The sequence below is a fragment of the Bubalus bubalis genome, chromosome 24, assembly GCF_019923935.1.
Source record: "Bubalus bubalis isolate 160015118507 breed Murrah chromosome 24, NDDB_SH_1, whole genome shotgun sequence".
In the NCBI taxonomy this organism is placed as follows: Eukaryota; Metazoa; Chordata; class Mammalia; order Artiodactyla; family Bovidae; genus Bubalus; species Bubalus bubalis.
In genome coordinates this window covers 5,499,613-5,524,932 of record NC_059180.1, presented here as the reverse complement: position 1 = coordinate 5,524,932, position 25,320 = coordinate 5,499,613, and the positions used below count along the sequence as shown (strand labels likewise).

The following is a 25,320-nucleotide window of genomic DNA, read 5'->3' as shown; positions in this document are numbered from 1 at the left end:
TATAGGAAAATGTTCTAATTTCATTCTTTTACATGTAGCTGTTCAGTTTTCCCAGCATACTTATTGAAGAGACTGTCTTTTCTCCACTGTATATTCCTGCCTCCTTTATCATAGATTAATTGACTCTAAGTATAAGGGTTTATTTTGGGGCTCTCAAATGTATTCAATTGATATGTGTCTGTTTTGTACCATTAAGTAGTCTCTAGAATCAGGAACAAGACAAGGATGCCCATGGTTGCCCCTTCTACTCAATATAGAATTAGAAGTCCTAGCCATAATAATACAAGAAAAAGAAGTAAAATGCATCCAAATTGGAAGGGTACATGTAAAACTATCACTATTTGCAGATGAAATAATACTTTATATAGGCACCCCTGAAGTTCCACCAAAAAACTAGAATAAATGAATTCAGTAAAGTGGCAGATAGATGATTAATATGCAGAAATCTGGTGCTTTTCTATACAGTAATAAAGAACTATAAGAAAGAGAAAATAATAAAACAATCCTGTTTAAAATCACATTAAAAGAATAAAACACCTAGGAATAAACTTAATCAGGGAAGTGAAAGACCTATACTATGTAAACAATAAAATGATGAAGGAAATCCAAACAAACGGAAAGATGCTGCATGTACATGGAGAGGAACAATTAATGTTTCCAAAATGTCCATACAACCCAAAGCAACCCAAATAGATCTAGCGCAATCCCTATCAAAATACTTGTGGTACTTTTCACAGAACTAGAACAAATAATCCTCAAGTTTATATGGAACCATCAGTTCAGTTCAGTTCAGTGCAGTCGCTCAGTCATGTCCGACTCTTTGCGACCCCATGGACTGCAGCACACTAGGCCTCCCTGTCCAGCACCAACTCCCGGAGTTCACCCAAACTCATGTCCATTGAGTCGGTGATGCCATCCAGCCATCTCATCCTCTGTCGTCCCCTTCTCCTTCTGCCCCCAATCCTTCCCAGCATCAGAGTCTTTTCCATGAGTCAAGTCTTCGCATTAGGTGGCCAAAGTATTGGAGTTTCAGCTTCAGCATCAGTCCTTCCAATGAACACCCAGAACTGATCTCCTTTAGGATGGACTGGTTGGATCTCCTTGCAGTCCCAGGGACTCTCAAGAGTCTTCTCCAACACCACAGTTCAAAAGCATCAATTCTTCAGCGCTCAGCTTTCTTCACAGTCCAACTCTCACACCCATACATGACCACTGGAAAAACCATAGCCTTGACTAGACAGACTTTGTTGCCAAAGTAATGTCTCTGCTTTTAAATATGCTGTCTAGGTTGGTCATAACTTTCCTTCCAAGGAGTAAGCGTCTTTTAATTTCATGGCTGCAATCACCATCTGCAGTGATTTTGCAGCCCCAAAAAATACCATACAAGACCATAAATAGCCAAAGCAATCTTGAGAAAACCAACAGAGATGGAGGCATCACACTCCCTGACTTAAGACCAAACTGTGTATTTTTGTCTCCCAGAATATCCAAGGTGACACTTAAGCAAATAAGTTAATCCTGGCTCATGTACACAGAAGATACCTTCTGATATTTTCATGAGCCACCACTCATTCTTGGGTGACCGGCCAGCCGGAATTGTAAACCATACACCTGCTTCTGTTTGGTCACTAGAGTAACTCAGCAGTAGGAATTTGGCTCCAAGGCAGGAAACACAAGGGTCTCCATGGAGCTCAGAGGACCAGCAGCTCCACTCCTACTTACTCTTTCATGTTGACGGACTTGCCTTTTTCTGCTTCCTTCCTCAGGTTCCTCACCAACACATCTCCATACTGCCTAATAATAGGGAACATCTAGACACAAAACACAACAGCACAGGAAGTTAAATGTGGAGAAGTTTTCAAGTTTTAGAAGAACCTGGTTTTCAGGGGCATGGAGCTTTAAGTGACATTTTATTATGAATCTGACGATGTCTCTTTTAGGATGTGAAAATAAAAACCATTTTAGGAAACTCAAATTTGGCACACCACTCCTTGGACAAGGATATGAATTTATCTTCTACCTTATTCTTGAAGTTGCTCATGGAAAACCCTCTTCTTTTACCTCCTTGAGCTTCCCACTGGTAAAGGTTGGAGAGAGCAATGTCCGTATTCTCTTCCATTGTTCATCCTCAGCCACAGAAACAGCATTTTTCATAATTCCCATTGGACCAAAAACCTAGAGTTGAAAGCAATACACATTTTACCCTACCTAAGTGTTGGAAGTCTCAACAGTTGTGGAAAATTTGTTAATATTTGGGAACAATGTATCCAACAAATCTTTCAGTTCAGTTCAGTCACTCAGTCGTGTCCGACTCTGTGACCCCATGAATCGCAGCACACCAGGCCTCCCTGTCCATCACCAACTCCCGGAGTTCACTCAGACTCACGTCCATTGAGTCAGTGATGTCATCCGGCCATCTATCCTCTGTCATCCCCTTCATGTTTAATGACTATCTATGTAGTACCAGGCCCTATGCTAGATGCACAATAAACATTTATCCTGAATGTCTAGGTTCCTGTGAATGTGGAAGAGACATTCAGCCACTTGATGTGGTTTCCAGCATTCATATTCCAATCTCCTTTTAAACACACATGACCCATGTAGTATGGAAAGGGTTCTTCCAGGGGGATAGAAGGGAATAAGACCTAATTCATGTTCCTGGGCTATGCAGAGAAGGAATTGGTGACAGCCAGCCAGATAGCCTTGGCAGACTGCATTTTGCCTCAGGTTACTTCAGTCTTTACATATATTTACAGCCTGACCAACTGGAAGATGGAATATGTTGACATGGTGGGGGCTTTTTAAGTAGTATTAACTACACAAAAGATTATGAATCTACCTGATCTTCTGAAAAAAATTATGCAATGATATGGAAAACTTCCCCCTTCATTTTCCCCCAGGAAAAGAAGGGGAAAGAAGACAACTCTATTCTCAGCTTGGGACAGGCGTATGAGGCAAACCTGTTTGAAAATCTCCTCAATCTTTCAAATGTATATTTTGTTTTAAAATAGATTGCTCCAACACTCATTCATGATAAAATTCACAAAACAGGAAGACAAAAAAATTTCCTCAATTTGATAAAGAGCATCTACAAAAAGACCTACAGCTAATAGCACTTTAATGATGAAATACTAAAGTGACATCTTCAAGATAGGAGACTCATCACCAGAGTGGAGACTCCAGCCTTTGTTGTCTCATAATTAGATAGCTCACAGTAAATGAAAATAGGTCTAAGAAGCCTCAGCAATACAACAGAGCACACTTGAAAATAACTCACAAAAAGAGGAGAATAGATGATGTTTGCATCATCCCTTCCTCTAGGCCTGAACTGCTCAGCATCAAGAGGGATTTCCCCAGCCTGAGACATTTTCCCTTGCTGGAAAAATTAAAAATGACTAAAAGAGACAACAGGATCAGTGACCAGTTTCTCCAGCCTTTCAGAACATTGAACAAGTGATCTGCTTTGCTTTCACCCTTCCCAGAGAAGAGCAGAGCCGAGACATCTAGAGACAACTAGGAACAAAGAAGAAGGGCAGGGACTACCAGTGTCAACCACGCAGCAGGAGTGACTATGGTTCTCTGTATCCTGCTCTGCAGAAAACCCCAGAAACTGCTATGATGAAACCAACTGCCAGCATAGTCATTGAAAAACCTCTGAAAATTTTGGTGCTGATCACTCCCTAGGGTTCTATATTCAGTTAAGTTCAGTTCAGTTCAGTCGCTCAGTCGTGTCCAACTCTTAGCAACCCCATGAATCGCAGCATGCCAGGCCTCCCTGTCCATCACCAACTCCCGGAGTTTACCCAAACTCATGTCCATCAAGTCAGTAATGCGCAGATTCCAATTTATTGTGTCCTGTCTTCCCCCTCAACCCCAAGAGAGCTGCTCCAGCCAGTGATGCCCTGAGACCCAAAATCCATATCAGCTGCCAGCCCCAATCTTTTTGGCTGGGCATGTGTAAAACCCCATCCCAGACCCCTGCAGCTGCTCAGGTGTCTATACTATATCAGTGGAAAGCAGTAGGTATAATGTGCTTTTGTAGCTACACACACACACACACACACACACCTATCTGTCTTTATCTGTATTTATCTGTCATCTGTCTATATCATCTGGCCTGCTATCATCTATCTACACAGAAAAGCATGGATTTACACTGATAATACAGGTGGTGACTCCACAGACTAGTTTCTCAGTCTCTGAACCTGTGACTTCTCCAACAGTGAGAATGCCGGCTTCCATCATCCTTTCTATATTGTTACCTGATCAATCCTCCTTTATGGACCCAATCCACAATGCATCCCTTTCCACTCACAATGCCCCCTCGCCTTATGGGCCAACCCCACAAGTGAGTATTCTGGGTTCCCTTACCAGGGAAAGTGAAAGGGGCTTCCCTGATAGCTAGTTGGTAAAGAATCCACCTGCAATGGAGTAGACCTCAGTCCAATTTTTGTATCAGGAAGATTCCCCTGGAGAAGGAAAAGGCTACCCACTCCAGGATTCTTGGGCTTCCCTTGTGGCTCATCTGGTAAAGAATCCTCCTGCAATGTGGGAGACCTGGGTTCAATCCATGGGTTGGGAAGATACCCTGGAGAAGGGAAAGGCTACCCACTCCAGTATTCTGGCCTGGAGAATTCCATGGACTGTATAGTCCATGGGGACATGACTGAGTGACTTTCACTTTCACTTTACCAGTGCCCAGCTGCCATCCCTGTGGACACCCTCCCCTCCCTACTGAGTCTCTGATTTGGAGCCACTGTCCTCCTTCTCTGGCCCCACCCTGATGTGTGAGGCTGCCCACCTTCTGTGGCTCACCTTCGGGTTTAGGACTGGATTGTCCAGGAAGACATGGCAGGCAAGGGAAGGAGAGGGGAAGGAAGGGGCAGGAAAGGGAAGAGATGGCAGGCAGGGGAAGGAGAGGCGAGGGAAGGGGCAGGAAAGGGAAAGGAAGAGCCATGTGCAGCTTCTGATACCAACAGAAACTGACCAGTGTGTGTAGCCTTTCTCCCCAGTCAACTGAACAATCAGTCGTCTTTTAGTCCATGTTCATGGCGTTAAGGGAGTTTCATGAATCCTACCCTACTGCCTCCAACCCCACTAGAGCTGCCCAGCTAGTGCCACCATTGATACTATAAGACCCAGGATTGATACCAGCAGTCAATCTTTTTGGGTGGGCATGTGCAAAACATTATGACAGGCCCCTGCAGATGCTCAGATGCCTAAGGCCAGTCCTTATTACTGTCACTCGACTGCACTGACACCTGCCCACAGCTAACCTCTGCAGCCGCACGCCTGCCCACTGCCAGGCTCAAGCCCGAGCACAGCAGCGAAGACCCAGCACAGCTAAAAATGAATAAATATTAAATAAACAAATTATTGTAAATGGATAGTCTTTCCATAAATGGTGCTAGGGCAATTCAGACATTTAGAAGCCAAATTAAAAAAACAAAACAAAACTTAACCTCACATGTTACAAAGAAACTAACATAAAATGGGTTTAGGCTTAAATAAAACATAAAATGATTTAATGTTTAGGGACAAAATAGGAGAAAATCTTCAAGGCCTAGGGCTAGGTCAAGATATTTTGGACTTGACAACAAAGGCAAAATTCATAAAATGGAAAATTGATAAATTACTCATCAAAATTTAAAGAGCAGTGTTTGCTATGCTAAGGACCCTGATAAGAGGAAAAAACAAGCTACATGCTACAACTATATAAGAACAGTAAGAAGGAGACTTGTAGGGATGGAATAGTTCTGTACATTGATTGTAGCTACACAAATTTGTAGCTACACAAATCTACATCTAGGACACATTTCACAGAACAAAACATACACGGTGAGTGAGCATGAAACTGAAGAAATCACAATATGCTCTGTGGATAGTATGAATGTCAGTTTTCTGCTTTGAAATTGTAGTCTAATTAATCAATGTATTGCCGTTGGAGGAATCAGGATGAAAGGTACATGACATCCAGCCTCTCTGTATTTTTCTCTTTTGACAACATCCTGTGAATTTATAATATACTTCAAAATGCATATCTAATAAACAAATTTTAAATTAAAAAAATGGATGCCTACCCTCCGGTTTGTGAAGACAGAATAACATTCTTTCACTAGCACTGTTTTGATCACGTCTGGATCTGTGATAACCAACAGAGGCTGTTTACCTTCAAAAACCCTGTGGGGGAAACAGAGCTGATGAGACTTACGGAGCCATTTTCTGCAGCTGGAGCCACACCTGGAAGTCCAGATGCTTCTCTTAACATTACATAATCCATCCTTCTAAAGTTATCATTGAAAGTACCATGAAAACACTGCTAATTCTAGGTGGTAAGTATATGGGTATTTCCTGTATCATTTTCCATAATTTTTATATGTTTAATATATTTCATTATCAAGAAGGAAGTTAGGTTAGTAAATAATTGAAGGAAGCAAATTATCTGAAAATTAAAAAATAATTAAGGGGAGACCATCTACTCAGTCATTTTTGAAGACATACCCAAAACATGAAAATGCACTTAGTATTAGATGAAAACTGTAGACACATCTATCATAAATATGTAACAATATATCTGCAAATGGAAGAAGATTTGGCATGCTCCACAAGTGACAGTGGGATATGCAAGATTTTTTGTCCTATTTTCTAAAATTTGCTTACTAGTTAATATTTTTTGAGCAAATATTTTAAATAGTGAGATATCCTTGGTAGCATCAAGTTCAGGATAATTTGAACAAAAGGAAAAAGAGAATGAAAAAGATCAGAGAAGTATGTATAACTCATCTTTTAAATATTTTCTTTTCATTACATGGGTCCTGTGGGCCTCAGGCTCCATGTCAATGACATCCATCACCAGCAGGGCGGGCCCACGTTTGACCCACCTATCACACAAAGCTGACTCCTCAGATGTGACATGTCACTGTTTGACCTGATCTCCTGACTATCAGGATGTCCCTTCATGGAAATGGGCCCCTGGAATGAGGTTTACTCTGAGTTATTTACTGTCTTCTGACATTTTGGTTCCACTATCAATCACTTGCAATGGCTAGAACAAATTGGAAGATTTTCCACATGTTCCCTAATCCTCCTTTAATTTCACAGAAGAATCTCAAATGGTTTCATGATCACATATAAAAATTGCAGAGAAACACTGCACTTACTTCTGCCCATTTCCAAAGGCTGTTATAAAACTCAGAGGGTGTAAGTGGGTGTCAAGAGCATTTAGTGCTGAAGCAGTGACAGGAGGGATTGAGGAGGCACTTAATCTGCTCTTCCACCTGACTGACCATGTTACTTGGATGATTCCCTTCTTCCCACCACGGTTTTGCAACAACACTTGGGTGGAGAAGAGATAGTGGTTTGCTTTATATTTATGATGTCACTCCCGTCTTAATAATTTCTCTCACTAACCGTTACAATCAGATCTTTGAACCCACCTCAGATCATATCGATGAGTGGGGTCGAAGTCTGTATTTATAACAAGCTCTCCCAGGTGCTCCTCATACATCCATGCATGAGAACCATTTTCTAAAAGAGAACTGGGATCCACCATGAAAAAGGGACTCCAGCCAGAGCTCACAGTTACTAAGCGTTGGAGGGGCAGTTGGAGCTGGGCCAGTAGTGTCCCAGTGCTATGTATTCTTTCCACTCAACCAGGTTGACATTGGGGCCATGGCAACTCACAGGTTCCCATGGTTTCTGACGGCCTCATGAGAGAAGATGAAGAGGTCTAGACAGGTAGAGCCTCTGCCACTTGCTGTTGGCAAAGAAGCACCACAAGACACCTCTCCCTCTGCTCTCACCAAACCTCCAACAGCTCCTAAAGCCCACCTCACAGACTCTGGGTTAGATATATATACCCTACATCTCCTCAAGGTCAGAGAAAAACAGTAGATAAAACAATCATTGAATACAATTCTATTGGAAAATCTTACCTGAAAATTAAACAAATTCCATACATGTAGAGAAAGTAAAAAGCTGAGCAGAAATGATTTCCCATTATGTTAATCTATAACCCTCATTTCTTTTTCCAAAAGGACATATTAAATCCAGAGTTTAAATAAAGGATATTGGGTTTAAATTAAAAGATAATCATGTGGGAAAGGGTCATAAGATACATTTATAAGCACATATTAGAATGTTCTGGGATAATGCATTTTATGCAATTAAAGGTAACCTAAGGAGAGAAAAATGGAAAAGGGGAGGAAGAGTGAGATCCTGGAGAGAAAGTGATGCTAGGAGTCCCTGGGCCTCAAAATCTGGAGAAAAGTGACGACCTGTGATCCTCCAAGCCTGATTCAGAGTGTGGACCTGGATACCTGGTGGCCTTCATGATCTCTGGTAGAAAAAACATGCAAGCTTTACAGCAAATGACTTCATTCCAAGAAGCTCTGGACTGAGAGTGCCGTCCACACCACCAGGGGAGGGCAGGATTATTATAACAAGTGTGTCTGATGGGAGTTTTCAGAATACTCACCCCCACATTTTCCCATACTTTTTAAAACATTCTTCATCAAACTCACAAACACCCTATAAGGAAAAACAATATTACATTATTAATATCCTGTATTGAACCCTATCTCTAATTCACAAAACTACTATTTTTCACTGGCAGTTGGAGGGAAGTTCTTTTTTTAATATAAATTTATTTATTTTAATTGGAGGCAAATTACTTTACAATATTGTATTGGTTCTTATTCACAAATGTCTTAAGGGGAAGGAGGGAAAATAGAGGAGATATTTGAAACTGACAATTTAAAATCACTCTTGAATGTCAGTGAATACTAATTACTCTTTGTCTTCCTGAAGGCTTTTCCTTGTGCATGTGTTGTCTAGAATCTCTTCATCTCTAATCCCCCATGGACATGTGACAAAACTGAAGCTGAGGAAAGTAACAGATTCCTACACGCACTTTCATCTCCTAGTTAAGCAGCCTTTTCATTTCTCTCATGAGCTCTTTCTAGAATTCTAGCGGAATAAGCAAGTTAAAGCACTAGTAACATCTTTTAATCTCGCAGATTTAAAGAAGTCTAAGGGGTGTGTGTTCAATGAGAAAGTGAGTGAGTAACTGAATGAATGACAAAGTGGACATACCTCCTAGTCCTCCAGCTCAACACAGAAAAAAATGGGGAGGTGCCACAACTATACAAAGAACAGTGCATTTTAAACACCTGGCTTGATAGGAATAACCAATTAAAAAAAGGATATAGCTCCCTTGCTAAGACTAGCGAGGGGGACACTCTCCATCCCCCTTCTGATGTCTATGTCAGAAGCTTACTCTGTCCCTTTTTGTACTTTAAATAAATCTCTGCTACGCAAAAGCTCTTGAGTGATCAAGCTTGGTCCCTGGTCCAGAAGCTAAGTCTTCTTCGGAGATCACAAATCTGCATTGTTCACATTAAGCTACCATCTTGGGGCTTGCCCAGGATCTTCAGGACAGGGTAAGAACATTCAAGAGCTCTAGCCTCTCTGCTTTCTCAGTATACATATTTTCTGCTTTACTTTTACTAACTCTATGGTTTGCTTGTGTGAATGAATGACATGCCCTGCACAAAGCAAGTGATGAGCCCTGCTCTGCAGTTTCACGGTGCCTCGTAATGACTGAAGGCAGATCCAAAAAGGGGAGACTTGTCAGGGGTTTATACCACCTGTCAATGCCAAGAGACACCCAATGTCCCTGTGAGGAGAGTGGCCAGAGGAGGGCAAAGCGTGTGGACAGAACTTTCCTTTCTCGGTCACTTTTTCCTGGTCCCTTTGACCATTTTGTAATTGCGTGGGGAATCAGAACTACTAACCTAATCTGTTGGGTCATAGACTTTCAATGGACTTGAGATTCATGCCGTTACTATGTACTTTCACTTAGACCCCAAGCTTGGTAGTCATGGAAGTGCCTGGTCTTGCTAGGAGCCAAAAGCTACAAGAGCATATTTGGGAGCAAGACAGAACTTTAACTCCAGGAATGTCTCTCAGGCTAAAGGTCGCTCTTGCTGCCTGCCTCAGGGACCAGCGATCTGAAAGTGAGTCTGTCATGGCTGTGCCTCTGATCTATGTGGAGAGAAGCACTGCTGCTGACCATGAGATTTTTGAGGACACAGATTGGGAATTGCAGGATCTGGTCAGATTGGAAATGCAAAGGGTTTCTTCCTTTGGTAGTGCTAGCTCTTACTGGACCAGAAGAGGCTCTGGGGTGGCTTCTGTCTCAACTCCTTAGATATTCTCTCTGTGGAAATGAACTGGAAGGATTGGTTCTAGTAGCTTGAGGACAAAAATCACTTTTTCCTCGCTGGCCGACCCTTTTGCCATCACATATACTGGCGTGGTGACACTCAGAAGGGACATCTTGGTTGTTGTTTATCCCTTTATGACTCACCATTTCTACTGCAGTCAGGACTGTACTCAGGAATGTGCATAGGCACAGGGAAGACGGATGCTTCCCCTAGTAGTCCTAGCTTGGGAAACATTTTGGGAAACTACTCTGACAAATCAAACAAAGGTTGTGGTGGTATGGAACTATAAATCAATTTGGGATGCCATCAGATCTACCCCTGGTGCATCTCCACCCCATCTCAGTGGTAGAACTGGGAGAGGCGAATCAGGCGCCTGCATTGGTAAGGGACAGACTAAGTCTGACCAGGGAAGGAAAACTTCAGCGGAAAGTCTGTCTACACTCCCATCTAGAGCAGGGAGGGACACCTTCAGTAGAAAGAAGCCATGGCTGTGGATGCCGCTTTTTTCTCTCTTACAGATGGGAACTAACAGTTTCAGAACCACTCCTTTAAAATCTATTTAAAAAAAAAAAAAAAAACTGGGACAAGTTTGATCCCCAGAGTTTAAAAAGACATGCCTGATCTTCTTCTGTGATACCAAATGGCCATGGTATCCTTTGGAAGACAGGGAACACCGGCCTGTTGAGGAGTCTCAATTACAATATTGTTTACAATTAGATCAGTTCTGTAGAAAACAAAGAAATGGGTGGAAGTGCCATATATGTTTGCTCTTTATCTCTCTGTGAGACATGCCAGACTTGTGTCCTAAGGGTACAGACTTGGGTGTGAAACCTTCAGCTCCCTCCTGTTCTCTTACTTTGCCCCTGTATCTGGGGCTGCCAATTGAACAGGCTGAGAATCAGGGCACCCTTCCGGGAGGGCTTGCCTCAGTCTAGGTAGACTATTTAGAGGATATGTCTTGGGACAGATGCTGACTCCTGACTTGAGAGCTCAAGTTTTGGGGGAAGCCATTACTTTTGGAGATGAATGGCTTGGAGGCAAGGGGAAAGAGGGATCACAAAATAGCCCTCCTCCCTACTGGGAGCCAAGCAGTTCCCATAACAGAGCCACTTTGCCTGATGTATTCTTGAAGGACTCAAGAGAGCATATGCTAAGATTTTAAACTATGCTAAGTTAACTGACATAGAATAGGGAGAGAAGGAAACTCCTGGTAAACTCCTAATAAAGATTACAGGAGGCTCTCCTCATGTTTACTGACATGGGTCCTGAAATTACAGAGGGAGAAATGATCTTAAAAGACAGATTTCTCACTCAGTCGGCTCCAGATATCTGCCATAAGTTACAAAAACTAGCATTTGGACCAAATCAGTCTTTAGAAAAACTGTTACAGCTGGCTCAGACAGTATATTATGGTAAAGAAAATGAGAAGGAAAATAAGAGGGGAAAAAAGAACCAGGCAAAAGACTGAAGCCCCAACAATGGCTGTTAGACCTGCTCTGAAACAGCCTGAGAAAAATGCCCAGAGGGACCCAGGTGAAAAGGGATGGGCTTGTTATTACTGTGGAAAGGAGGGGCATCTCAAGTGGGAGTGCCCTCAGGCATCTATGCCACTCCCGGCTCCATGTCTGGTCTGCAAAGGACCACACTGGAGAAGAGACTGCCCTCTAAGGTGTAGGCCCCAGGGGTCGGACTCTCAGGACAATCAGGACCAAAGGTGCCCGGGGGTCACCACACAAGCTCCCACCCTAATTACACCTGAGGAACCCTGGGCATAAATAACTGTGGGGGGCCAACCAGTCGATTTTATTTTGGACCCTGGGGCAGCTTTTGCTTTGCTCACTGAAGCCCCTGGTCAGCTTCTGTCAGAACAGCCAAATGTTATTATTTCAGTCATCCTTTAAGCTGCAACTGGGACTCTGAGCTGTTTTTCTCACGAGTTTCTAATCATGCCAGAGTCTCCCTCACCCCTTCTGGGGAGGGATATACTGAACAAAGTCCGGGCCTCTGTTTTCATGAATATGGAACCCGTTCTTTTAACTGAAAAAAATGTAAATCCTAAAGTGTGGACTGATGGAAAAACTGTGGGTCAAACACAAAATGTTGTTCTTGTCCTTATCAAGCAATATTTTCATATCAAAAGCAATATCCATTAAAACCTGAGGTTAAGAAAGGGTTAAAGCCTATCATTGAAAATTTAAAGGAACAAGGGCTATTAATTCCCTACAATAGTCCATGCAACATTCCTATTTTGAGTGTGAAAAGGGTCAAATGATAAGTGGAGACTTGTTCTAGATATACGAATAATAAGTGCCTAATTCTTGTACTTTATTGTCTGAAATTCCTAAACAAGCCATATAATTTTCAGTGACTGATTTGAAGGATAATGCTTTCTAACATTGAACCTATACTAAATCATCCTCTATCTATGATTTTAAGACAATTGAGAGGATTCTTGGGCATTATGGGCTATTGCCACATTTGGATTCTGGGTTATGGGGGCCTTGCCCAGCTTATAATGAGGGCTCAAACTGCCCCCCAAAAAAGGGACTCTCTCTATGACAGACTGTTTTTGCATACAGATATTGTTATAGATCCTAAAGCCTTAGAATTAACTAACTATGTGACTCAGCTTTTCTACAGACATTACTAGAACTCTGGGAGGTGATCCCTGACCCAGCCTCCACATTGGTCTAATTTCTGGGTCTGTGGAGCACTCCCCCTCCTAATCAATTGAAGGCTTCCCATGGTGGGTTTCTCTGCTTCAAGGAAAGTACTTTCTTCAATTCTGCAAATACCTTCATGAACAACAATCATATGTGATGCCTCTTCTTGATCTGATGACATCTAACAATCCTAAGATGGACTGGTGTAACTATGGACATAATGTAACTTTTAATTTTGATTATGTTTTAACTTGGTTTAATGACCATTTTGCCTTACATCTATAACTATGTAACTGGATTTGTTTCTAACTGGCTGAAACCTCTTAAGTTACAAATGGTTGTTCAAGCTCCTATGAATGCCACAGGCTCCTCAAACTATTACTTGGGGCCCCTGGATCAGACACCCTCAACATGAGGGTTAGGAGAATATGTTGCCTCAACAATTTAGGGACTATGCCCCTCAACAGCAGGAAGTAGTTATGGGATGAAAATGATGCCCCTTTCCCTTGGCAACATAATTCTCCTAAAAGAAAAGCGGGGGATGAGAGAGTCAATTCCTAGGCAGGCTGATAAAAAGTCCAGATTCCCCAAGGAGGAGAAAGGGGTTTGAGGCTCTCAAGGAGAAAAGGACAAATATTTTTTTCTATATTACTTTGTCTTAGTCAATATAACAATGTATCTTGCTTGAGGACATGTTTCTCCTTAGCAAGAACCTTCTGACTAATCTTGTTATCTTGAAACTTGTAAATTGTGGGAGTGGGTCTGGTAGGACCTTTACAAATTTGAGACATTCTTTTGATTTATTGTAATAACCAATTTAAAAAGTATACAGCTCCCTTGCTAAGACTAGTGAGGGGGGCACTCTCCATCTCCCTTCTGATGTCTGTCTAGAAGCTTTCTCTGTCCCTTTTTATACTTTAATAAAACTCTGCTACACACACATACAGACAGGAAAAAAAACCTGGCCTGAGTTTTTACTTCTATAACTTAAAAAAAAAAAAAGCCTATCCCTAAGTTTCTATCATGATATTTAATGCTTTAACAAGTAAATGAGGGTCTCAGAAATGTGAGTTGGGGTACATCTACTAAAGAGTTCACCTGGGAAAGGTGGAGAGGAACTTACTACTTCTTCGAATGGAAAAATGTTCAGGAAATTCTAAGGCAGTAATGAGACAGTAAAGACCTCAGTTGGCAGAATCAGGATCTGAGAAACAAGCCTCATGTCTGCAGGACAGGAAATCTAAGCCAGAGAGCAGCCTGCACACAGGGCTCTGCCCCTACACATCTGAATACAGCTCATGACCTTCAGTTCAGTGGCCAGGCCCTAGGGAGGCATCAGAGCAGAATGAATATCAGAATTCACAGTCCATCTGCCACCTGGTACATTCCTTTCAGTTAAATTAAACTTCTAATAATTTTGTCAAATCATATCCTTTCTAGTGATTTTTGTATATGTGATTCCGCCTTATTTTTAAAAACTCCACAACTTACTTAGCGGTTAAGTATCTGAAGCAAATAGACAACCACCATGTTGTCTCAGTTACACTAATTCCCTGTTCAAACTCATCCATGAGGTGCCTGCTTTGAAGGCACAGAAGAAAAGCAGAAAGCTTTTGTTCCATTTTTCATATCCCAAAAGATGTCATGTGTAGCCAGAGGTAGAGCAGAAAATGTGAGGGAAAAAAAAAAAAAAAACCTGCAGGCATTAGCAGTTCTTGAGAGAATTCAAGTATGTGCAAATTACCTGATACATTAAAACTGAAGCACCCAAGCAATTCAGGAGAAAGGAGAAAAAAGGGTACCCAGAGCTTATGCTACCAACAGGATACATCTGACTGTACTGTATGCTGCTTAAGAGCCATGACCAGGCATCCCTTCATGCTTTTCTCCTGACAATTATTAGGACTGTGCCTTGCTGGGAATCTGCACCTGGCAGAAATAAGACCCTCTTCACAAAGCTTACAAGATGGAACTTCAAGTCCTGTGCTGACTCAGCCAGAGAGTTCAGCTGTCTGAGGAGGCAAACCTGAGGCTCCTGACAGCTGACAATAGAGGCCTAAAGAGGCTAAAGAGGGCATGTGTGGGTGGGGCCTACGATGCCATTTTTGGGAAGTAAGAAAACTCTCAACTGCCTCCTGAGGAGGAGAATTTTTACTGCACTCATCTGGGATTTGCAATAAGAAGCAAAAAAGGGACATCAAACAACACACACCTTTCGGTAGGACAGAACATTTCCAAAATAAGGCAGAGGTCTTGGCCCAGGAACTCCCAGCTTCTTAAACAGTCCATGTGAATAAGTTCCATATCTATAAAGTGAAAGAGAAAATCCAGGTCAGGGATTGTGGAATAAATGTGGAGCTGGCCAGTCACAGCCTTGGAACTGGAACTGTCAGCCTAGAGAGGTAACATGTAGGTGATAAATAACAACAGTAATTCCAAAAGCAATAATTACTTTCATTCATCACCTTCTTTCCCTCTTGCACGGTGAGACTATATCACTTTCACCATCAAGTGAAATCTTGAAGGTCCTAATCCTAGAGTGGATGCTTGATAAATATTTAAATTTGAGAGCTCCTGAGAGGTTTAGGCTATAATTCCTCAAAAAAATTCATTCATATGTATTCAGCAAGTTAACTCTTCCACGATTTAGAGATTCTCATTCTAGATACAAAGGGGAAACTTTTTTTTTCTGTATCAAACATGAGATTTTGGTTAACTGCATCTGCCCAATGACAGAGTTTCTAGAGTCTACCTTGGCATTGTTCTTATCTTTCTCCTTTCCTCTATATTGTTTTGTTGTTTAGTCACTCAGTCATATCCAATTCTTTGTGACTCTATGGACTGCAACATGCCAGGCTTCCCTGTCCTTCACTATCTTCTGGAGTTTGCTCGAACTCATGTTCATTGAGTCAGTGATACTATCCAACCATCTTAACCTCTGTCTCCCTCTTCTCCTCCTGCCTTCAGTCATTCCCAGCATCAGGGTCTTTTCCAATGAGTAAGCTCCTCCCATCAAGTGGCCAATGCATCAGACCTCACTCCATGCTGCTGCTGCTGCTAAGTCCCTTCAGTCGTGTCCGACTCTGTGCGACCCCATAGACAGCAGCCCACCAGGCTCCCCCGTCCCTGGGATTCTCCAGGCAAGAACACTGGATCTGATTCTTCTTAACTCTGTCTTCACAAGCCGGCATTAAAACAAGCACAGTGTTCTTGTCTGTATAATGAAAACTGTGTTCAAGCCTTCCACTGCCATCATAGAAACTGAATACCTTTCAGCTACACCCATGACTCTGTCACCAGGCAATTTGGTTGACTTCAACTACAAAAAAGGGTGATTGACCCTTTTGTTCCCTAAAACTGTATAAATGAATCAATGACTAAAGGATCCATCTCCAGACCATTCCCCACCTCATGGCATCTGGTCCTCCAACCACCTGCTAAGCCCAGGGCCTGAAATACACTCATTTTTCTGAAGATTCTCAATCATAAAGCAGCTAGATTACTTCCTGTGCACTTCAACTATCTTAAAAACCAACCAGGGCTGGTGCTCCCTATGGCAGGCCTGCCTGCAGGTTATCCTTCATGTATTACGTGTGCAAGCTCACAGTTCCGAGTTGTGGATCTTTGCAGGCCTGCTCACTCTGGTGTTCCTGAGAGATGACAGAGTGCAGGAAAGGAGAGGCTGAAGGAAGAGACTGCCATCAATGGTTTAAACATGAACTTGCTAGGCCTCCAAGGCTAACTCTCTAGAGGCAAATTAGTAAGGTATGGTTGAAAAGCATGCTGTGTGTGAATGGTTCATCATGCCCTGCGGGCACTTTCAACAAAGAGATATCAGGGTTCCCAGTCTTCAGTTACCTTTCCGTGTAGAGCAAAAGACTTTTTGTGACCAAAAATGAGTGACCATAAAAAACTCCAGAATATTGGAGTAAGCTCCTGTCTCTCCTTCTTTGGAAGGTAGCCTTTATGGTAGCACAGGTTCAAATCTCTGTAGAAATCTAGCGGTCTTAAAGTATGTGATAAGAGAAACCCAAAAAATTTCAGGAAAGTGCCTATGTTGGAAGCACACAGAGGTACCTTGGCCAGGTGCAGCTGGCTATGTCTCTCTTTCCTCCAAAGCAAGTGGTGGAGGTGTGGGCACCAATCACCACAAAAGAGATGGCCTGGGCTATTCAAACCCCAGTTGCTTCCTCTGTCTTCACAAACAGGGCAAGTCAATGTCTGCTTCTGAACCTTCAGTGTGCTGCTGCTGCTAAGTCACTTTAGTCGTGTCCAACTCTGTGCGACCCCATAGACGGCAGCCCAACAGGCTCCGCCATCCCTGGGATTTTCCAAGCAAGAATACTGGAGTGGGTTGCTACATAAACTCAAAAGTGATGCCAAGCCATTGAGAGAACATGTTGGCAACACTGGTCCCACAGAGAGCTCTGGTCTAGTGTCTAAATTCACATGGTTCCATCAAGGCAGCAGGTGGACTGAGTGAATTATTTGGCTTCTTTCTAGCTCTTTACTTTTTGGTTGGTACAGTAATGCTATTTTGGGTAAAAAGGAAGGGGCTAAAGATAAAGCCAACATTTTTATAGTCTTTACATTGTGTCGGCATAATGGTAGCATTGCCTGCAGTGGCTGATTCCTGGCTGCACCAGCACCTTCTCAGGCTACAGGGATGTTTGCCTGGTGGGACACTAGCTAGCACCAGCCCCACTGTCAGACGGGCCACACACAGTGTGACTGAGATCGTGTCTTGTCCCCAGGCTTCCAGCACACGAGATGCCAACCCTGTTGACCTCCTGTGGGACCAGGTCTGAGGAATAACTCTGGGGGATCTGCTCTGAGGAAAGAGGAATATTCTCCCCTCCATCCCAATCTCTTTCTGGATGCCTCTCATATCATCACTGGCTCCCAGACATGTATACTCGTCTGCCCTGAAGATTAAAATAGCTTGCTGGACATGCATATTTAAAAAGATATATCACAGGAATATTTTACTATACTAGATTCATATTCCAGGCATTATTCTAGAGGGCAAATTTATTTACATACCTTTCTAGGTGCTGGAACACTTAGAAACAGTCCTCTTTTGTCCTTCAGGGAAAAACCACATGCTGGAAATACTTATATTGATTTTGAATCCCATGGACAGAGGAGCCTGGTAGGCTACAGTCCATGGGGTCGCTAAGAGTCAGGCACGACTGAGCGACTTCACTTTCACTTTTTACTTTCATGCATTGGAGAAGGAAATGGCAACCCACTCCAGTGTTCTTGCCTGGAGAATCCCAGGGACAGAGGAGCCTGTTGGGCTGCCTTCTCTGGGGTCGCACAGAGTCGGACATGACTGATGCGACTTAGCAGCAGCAGCAGCAGTACTAAATAGAATGAAATTAAACTGTACCAATTAATGTTATAATAGCAGACAGAAAATATGTTGCTGAAATACCTTAAATTTCTAATATTTCTTTCAAGTAATTAAAATGAGGTTAATATTACCCACGTACATGTCATCATGATTTACTACACTTAGTGAAAATGAAATTGACACAGAACCTAAATGTGATTTGTAGGGGTATCTCTCTAATCACTCATTGGAAATAACTCCTCTCCCAACCTGATCCATGATACCAGAATCTCAACATTGAAAGGAATTTTTCTGCTAGATGGTTTTGATTCAACCTCCTGTGCCACACTTACACAGGGAAAATAAAATCCAAATTGGACTCTGGGGCTTGTGCCTCTTATAGGCTTAGCAGATTTCATATCACAGGGAAAATAAATATGTACATTGATTCTAACCCTTCCAGAGATTGAGAGAAAAGGTGAAAGAAATGAATATAATTTCAAGATTTTTACCAAGTGTCCTCAGATCTTAAGCTTTCTCATTTGGAAACTAGATAATTTCTGCAGAGTACAGGGTGCAGGAATTGAGTCTTAGGAAGGGATGCCCTGAGGAGGGGCACAGAAAAGGGGAAGGTCTGACCATGAAAAAAAGGGTGCTCAGTCTCAGGCCTCCCAACAAAGTCGGGGTGCACCCCATGCCTTGTGTAAATAACACCTGGAAGAAGGGTCCGGAGCAGGAACTCCTGAGTGACAAAGGGGCCGATACTTCCTCATGTCTCTTGCAGCAGGTACAGTCGGAGAGACTGAAACAAAAACCACATTGATCCTTGCCTCCAGGATTCCCAGCCATGGGAATCAGTAAGGACTATGCTGTACATGGGCCAGTTGTTTTTAATTTGCCCTTGAAGGACTCTGGTTGACTACTCTAGGTTCATGCAAACTGGTAGTCAATCAGAGGGTCATTCTCAGGAGCAAATAATGTCAAAAACCCTCCTAACTATGCTAACAGCAACTCGGGAGTAAAGTTAACTCCTTCAACAGATGTGGGTAAGATCGATAATAATCCATTTGGTGCCCATACCACCTGATGCTTGAGCAACTTCCCCTCCATTTACTTTGAACTTTAAAAAACTAAGGGAACCCCCTTTTCTGCTTAGTACCCCAAGACTTAGGTTTTAGAAGAGATGAGCCTAACAGTTACTCACAGATAAAGGAGCACCAGGCTGATAGCCAGGAGAACCCAGGTTTCCATGGAAAAGCTTGGGATTAGCTCCATGGCCACTTTCTTGGCGATTCCCTCCTCTGAGTTTCCTTTCAGCTGTGTGTGCTGCTCTCTGCCTGCCTCTCAGTGTGAAGCTTCTGTTCACATTAGGTGGAGATTCAGTGCAGTTCAGAGATATATGTGCTGAGAAAGGAGGTGGGGCTGGAGCAGCAACCAATAGAAGAGCCACCTGGGCTCCACCTGCAGGAGCCCTCTCGGCCTTGGTAGTTGGCCGAGCATCATACACATTACAGTTTAACCTCCCTTGAGTTCATATTCTGTAGGAAATCAATAAACAACTCAATCAGTGTTAACAGTAAGCCCAAAGGTTACAGAAACTCAAATAAAGCCCCTGGCTTTAATTCTCCTCTAGACTGCCGTGTCTCTAGGGTTGCCTGCAGTCCAAAATGTTTGAAACTGTTCAAACAAGATGATGGTGGCGGTGTAGTTGCCAAGTCGTGCCCCACTCTTTGTGACCCCATGCACAGCAGCCCGACAGGCTCCTCTGTCCATTTTCCCAGGCAAGGATACTGGAGTCAGGTGTTATCTCCTTCTCTAGGGGGTCAAACAAGATGGCTGTACTGATTGTTACTGTTACTCATACGATTTTTTTTTTCTGCCCAGGAATGCCCCTGTTTCCCTTGTAGGCTCTTAATTATGCTTCAAAATGAAGTTCAGACAGAACATCTGTGTTAGAGATTTCCCAAACAAACCTCCTTGAGCAGATATAACAATTTCCTCCTCTGGGGACTTCTGTCCCTTGCACACAATCCTACTATCTCCCACACCACAGTCAGTTTCCACTTCTAGTCCCCTCAGTGGATCAAGAGCTTGGGCACATGCTGGATACTAGCCACAGTCATGTCCCAGGTACCTAGCACAGTGCTTTCGGAAGTGCTTTCTTGAATTGTTGACACACCAGGAGGGCCTGGCTGGGCCTTGGTCACTGTCTCTGTACTTTCAGGAGGATCCACCAGGATCCTGTTGACAAGAGGGCCCCAGAAGGAGAGGCAGGACATGGAGGAGAGGGTGATGGCTGCCCCAATGGTATCAATTCAGGCTCATTCCTGTCCCACCCTCAGAGTATCCTGCAAGTCAGATTCTAGATCAAAGAATGGTCTCCTCTCTCTGGAAAGGCTGCAATCCAAGATCAAAAGGTGTAAAGAGAGAGAAAAAAGCAGCCCAATGGCCAAGAGGACCCCAACATCCTTAGCCACCAGTGATGTGGCATGTACAGCAACAGGACTCCAAAAAGATCACATGAGGGGATGTTATCTCTGGGGAATGTGAGGTGTGGGTGGGTCAGAGCACATAGGTTCCCACTGGTGGACACGTAGGGCATTTGGAGCTTCCAAGGTGGCACTAGTTGTAAAAGAAAAAAAACCCACTTGCTAATGCAGGAGACCTAAGATACACAGGTTAGATCCTGGAATGGGAAGATCCCCTGGAGGAGGAAATGGCAACCAACTCCAGTATTCTTGCCTGGAGAATCCCATGGCAGAGGATCCTGGAGGGCTACAGTCCACAGGGTTACAGAGAGTTGGACACTACTGTAGCAGATTAGCACGCACAAAACAGGGAGTGTTTACTGGGTAACAAGGAGCTGATACTGAGGAGGCCTAGCAGTTGGTATCACCAGCTGGTAGGCCTCCCCCTGTGCAGTTAATTCGCTTCAGTCATATCTGACTCTGTGACCCATGGGCTGTAGCCCACCGGGCTCCTCTGTCCATAGGATTCTCCAGGCAAGGATACTGGAATGGGTTGCCATGCCCTCCTCCAGGGGATCTTCCCGACCCAGGGATTGAATCAGCATCTCTTATGTCTCCTGCAATGGCAGACGAGTTCTTTACCACTAGCGCCACCTTCTATCCGTGCTGAATTCCTGATGGGAGCAGTATGAAGGCTGAGCATCGAGAATCTACACTGGCTCATTATCAGTACTTTGGACCATGTCCTGCATCTGCCAGGCCTGAATGACCATGGATTATATGAAAAACAAAACCTCAAAGGTTCTTAAAACTTAATAGAAACATAAGACATGTAAGCTGTGTTTGTGCACTTCCTTCTCCCTTTATCCTTTCTCACTTTTACTCCTTCTACAGAAAGTGATACTCATCTCTTGGTAACTCTTTCCCTCACTCTGGCCTGAGAGTTCCCAGGGCTGCTCCATACTGGCCTGAGTGGAAGTCTCGTTAGTAAAATGCAGCAAGTCTGAACTATGTCTCCTGCACTCTTCTATTTCCTTGGGAGCTTCTCATGGAGCATGAAATTTCTACCATCAGTTGGTCATCTTTGGGTTCAGACTTCTTCCAGGAGGTCCCTGTGAAAATGCACATTCCAATGAGAACTGTAACATCTGAACACATTCATCTGTCCACTGCTTCAGTCCAAGTGAGTTAATTCAGGCACTGGTATTGTGCTGGACTGTGGGCTAGAAGCCATCCAGTCCCCTCCCTGGGGAGCAGCCTCCGGTGGAGGGAGTGAAACACACAACCAAGCTCAGCATGGGGCATACCTCTGGAATCCTTGGGGACATGGAGCCTAGAGAGAGGCAGCAAAGGAGAGAAGTGGACAGAAGCTTGAGTACCAACAAAGCACAGACCTGGGAAGCTGGACAATGATCCCCAGGGAAAGTCAGAAAGTCCAAGGAAGTTTGATACATTTCTGCCCCCTTTTAGTGCCTTCTCTGGATCCCTTTTGGGGTTCCCTGATGACCAACTGTAAACAATCTGCCTGCAATGCTGGAGACCCAGGTTCAGTCCCTGGGTAAGGATGATCCCCTGGAGAAGGGAATGGCTACTCACTCCAGCATTCCTGCCTGGAGAATCCCATGGCCAGAGGAGCCTGATGGTCCATGGTGCAAAGAGTGGGACATGACTGAGCGACTAAGCACACACAAACACTGGGTATCTTTAAGGAGGGTCATGCTACAATCCCCCATATACAGATAGAGAAACTGAGGCTTAGTGACTGCAAGTGGCTTCCCAACAGCTATTGATCAAAACATGTTACAAACAATATGAAGAAAGATGGCAAGTCTTCTGCTCTGAAATGCCGATATTCAACATTTGCCGGTTCATGATGAGAGCCACTGTGTGAAAGAGTGAGACCCAAGGTTGAAGCAGCACATTGGTCACAATTCTGGCCCTGTCTCCATGTCTACCCCTGCCCAGGGGCTCCCCCCTGGGTCTGCAGAACCCAGGACTTCATGTCACCTCAGCAGGAACAAGGACAGGTGCTTGTCATGAGGACCCACCTGTCTCTATTCTCCACTGAGAGGAACACAAAATACATCCCCATGAAGAGATTACAGTGTCATCTGATAGCTACTGACAACTTAATTCACTCAGCTAAACCCACAGCCTTTCTTATTCTTCTTGAAAACAAAACCCTTGTGGAAACTACATACTTTCATCTTCCTCCAAAACATATGCTAATATGATAGTTTTCTCACTAAGCCTTACATGCCATCACCTTCCCAATTCACCTCAGGGCCTGGTCCAGCTGGTTGGAATCTGTCTAGTGTCAATAGTCTAGTCAAGTCCCAGAAAAATGTGTAGCCAGAGCCACTTCCTAGCAAAGGCAAATGGCCTGCTCTGCAAGCGGAAATAACAGAAGGCATGGTCTTTGTGCCCTTCGTTCCACAGCCAGACACACCTGACTTGAAAAGTCTCACATATGAAGACCGTGAAGGAAGACGTGTGTGCCTGAAGAGCACCCCACACCTCACGTCTCTCACCTGGTCATTTGTGTACTGACGGCCTGGCATGGTCAGAGCTCTATTCCAAGTGCTTCGTGTGCAGATGTGACTAAGATCCTGATATTACTCAGGTGGAAGATAGAGACAGACAGTTATAGTACTGCCAAGGTAAACTAATTATACGTGTTTTAGAAACAGTGTCCTCATCAATGATACATGGCTTATCTTTTCAGACCTTAGCAATCAGTCAGAGATGGAAATCAAAGAACACTCATGGAATTGGGCATTAGGCTCAGATATCAGGGGAGGTGAGCAGGGTGTCAGGGACTCGGTGATGCAAGAGACCCCGTCAGTCTGATATTCCTCTCCTTTCAGAGGTGACTCCTCTTCTGGGAAGCCTGTCCACTGGCTGAGAGAATTGCTCACAGTACGGGGAGGCCGTGTTGCTCTGGAATGATGTGTGTGTTAGATTTCAATTTCACAGATCACGGGTCTGTGACCAGAGCACTGCCCCAACACAGAGACAAGGTGAGGGCCCCTAGCAAGCCAGTCAGTAGGGGCTGGGGTGAGGCACGGGGATGTTCTTTCTGACCCACCATGAAGAAACACACACGTGCCCTCAAGCAGGTGCACTTTCCTGGACTTCACAGCAAAGGGATGAGAAGGACCTCATGGCTGCTCACTTTCGACTCCATTCCTGAGTTTCTCTTTCTTGATAAATGAATCACTAACATCTCTACTGCACAGTACACCTTAGAAAGTTCTTTCAGGAAAAGAAAAGTGAAGTCGCTCTGTTGTGTCCAACTCTGAGACCCCATGGACTGTAGCCTGCCAGCCTCCTCCATTCATGAGATTTTCCAGGCAAGAATACTGGAGTGGGTTGCCATGTCCTTCTCCAGGGTTTCTTCCCAACCCAGGGACCAAACTCAGGTCTCCCACATTGCAGGCAGTCTCTTTACGGTCTGAGCCACCAGGGAAGCCAAGAAAGTTCTTTCATGTCTCTCTTAACTGATTTCCCTGAAAATTCTGTGAGATAAGCAGTGCTGGCATTGTTTGATTCCCACTTTACAGATGTAAAAACAGAAGCTTAGAGTGGGGAAGAATCTTGCCCAAACATTAAACCATGAATGCAGGGCATAGAACTAGATCTCATAATTCTAAATTGTGCCAGTGTCATGATTGGCTGGATTCCAAGAGGCTTCCTGAAATAACCTGGCTGGATCATACATCATGACCAAGTGGGCTTTATCCCAGGGATGCAAGGATTCTTCAATATTTGCAAATCAAACAATGTGATACACCACATTAACAAATTGAAAGATAAAAACCATATGACTATCTCAATAGATGCAGAGAAAGCCTTTGACAAAATTCAACATCCATTTATGATAAAAAAAAAAAACCCTCCAGAAAGCAGGCATAGAGGGAACATACCTCAACATAATAAAGGCCATATATGATAAACCCACAACAAACATTATCCTCAATGGTGAAAAATTGAAAGCATTTCCCCTAAAATCAGGAACAAGACAAGGGTGCCCACTCTCACCACTACTGTTCAACATAATTTTGGAAGTTTTGGCCACAGCAATCAGAGAAGAAAAAGAAATAAAAGGAATCCAGATTGGAAAGAAGAAGTAAAACTCTCACTGTTTGCAGATGACATGATCCTCTACATAGAAAACCCTAAAGACTCCACCAGAAAATTACTAGAGCTAATCAATGAATATAGTAAAGTTGCAGGATGTAAAATTAACACAGAGAAATCCCTTGCATTCCTATACACTAACAATGAGAAAACAGAAAGAGAAATTAAGGAAACAATTCCATTCACCATTGCAACAAAAAGAATAAAATATTTAGGAATATATCTAACTAAAGAAAAAAAAGACCTATATATGGATAACTATAAAACACTAATGAAAGAAATCAAAGATGACCCAAATAGATGGAGAAATATACCATGTTCCTGGATCGGAAGAATCAATATAGTGAAAAAGGAGTATACTACCCAAAGTGATCTATAGATTTAATGCAATCCCTATAAAGCTGCTGCTGCTGCTAAACTGTGTCAGTCGTGTCTGACTCTGTGCGACCCCATAGACGGCAGCCCACCAGGCTCCTCTGTCCCTTGGA

General features: G+C 43.4%; 1 protein-coding gene across 1 annotated transcript in view; it reads right to left on the bottom strand.

Annotated features, from left to right (window-relative positions):
- Positions 1-19,609, bottom strand: part of LOC102412400 (cytochrome P450 3A24) — a 42,676-nt gene extending 23,067 nt beyond the window's left edge. Inside the window, exons 1-6 of the mRNA XM_006042985.4 lie at positions 19,429-19,609; positions 15,102-15,195; positions 8,477-8,529; positions 6,081-6,180; positions 2,062-2,175; positions 1,723-1,811 (exon numbers count right to left, since the gene is read on the bottom strand). Coding sequence (XP_006043047.1) covers positions 1,723-1,811; positions 2,062-2,175; positions 6,081-6,180; positions 8,477-8,529; positions 15,102-15,195; positions 19,429-19,499 — 521 coding nt within the window. The 5' untranslated portion in view covers positions 19,500-19,609. The remainder of the gene's footprint in view (positions 1-1,722; positions 1,812-2,061; positions 2,176-6,080; positions 6,181-8,476; positions 8,530-15,101; positions 15,196-19,428) is intronic.
- Positions 19,610-25,320: the final 5,711 nt, after the last annotated feature.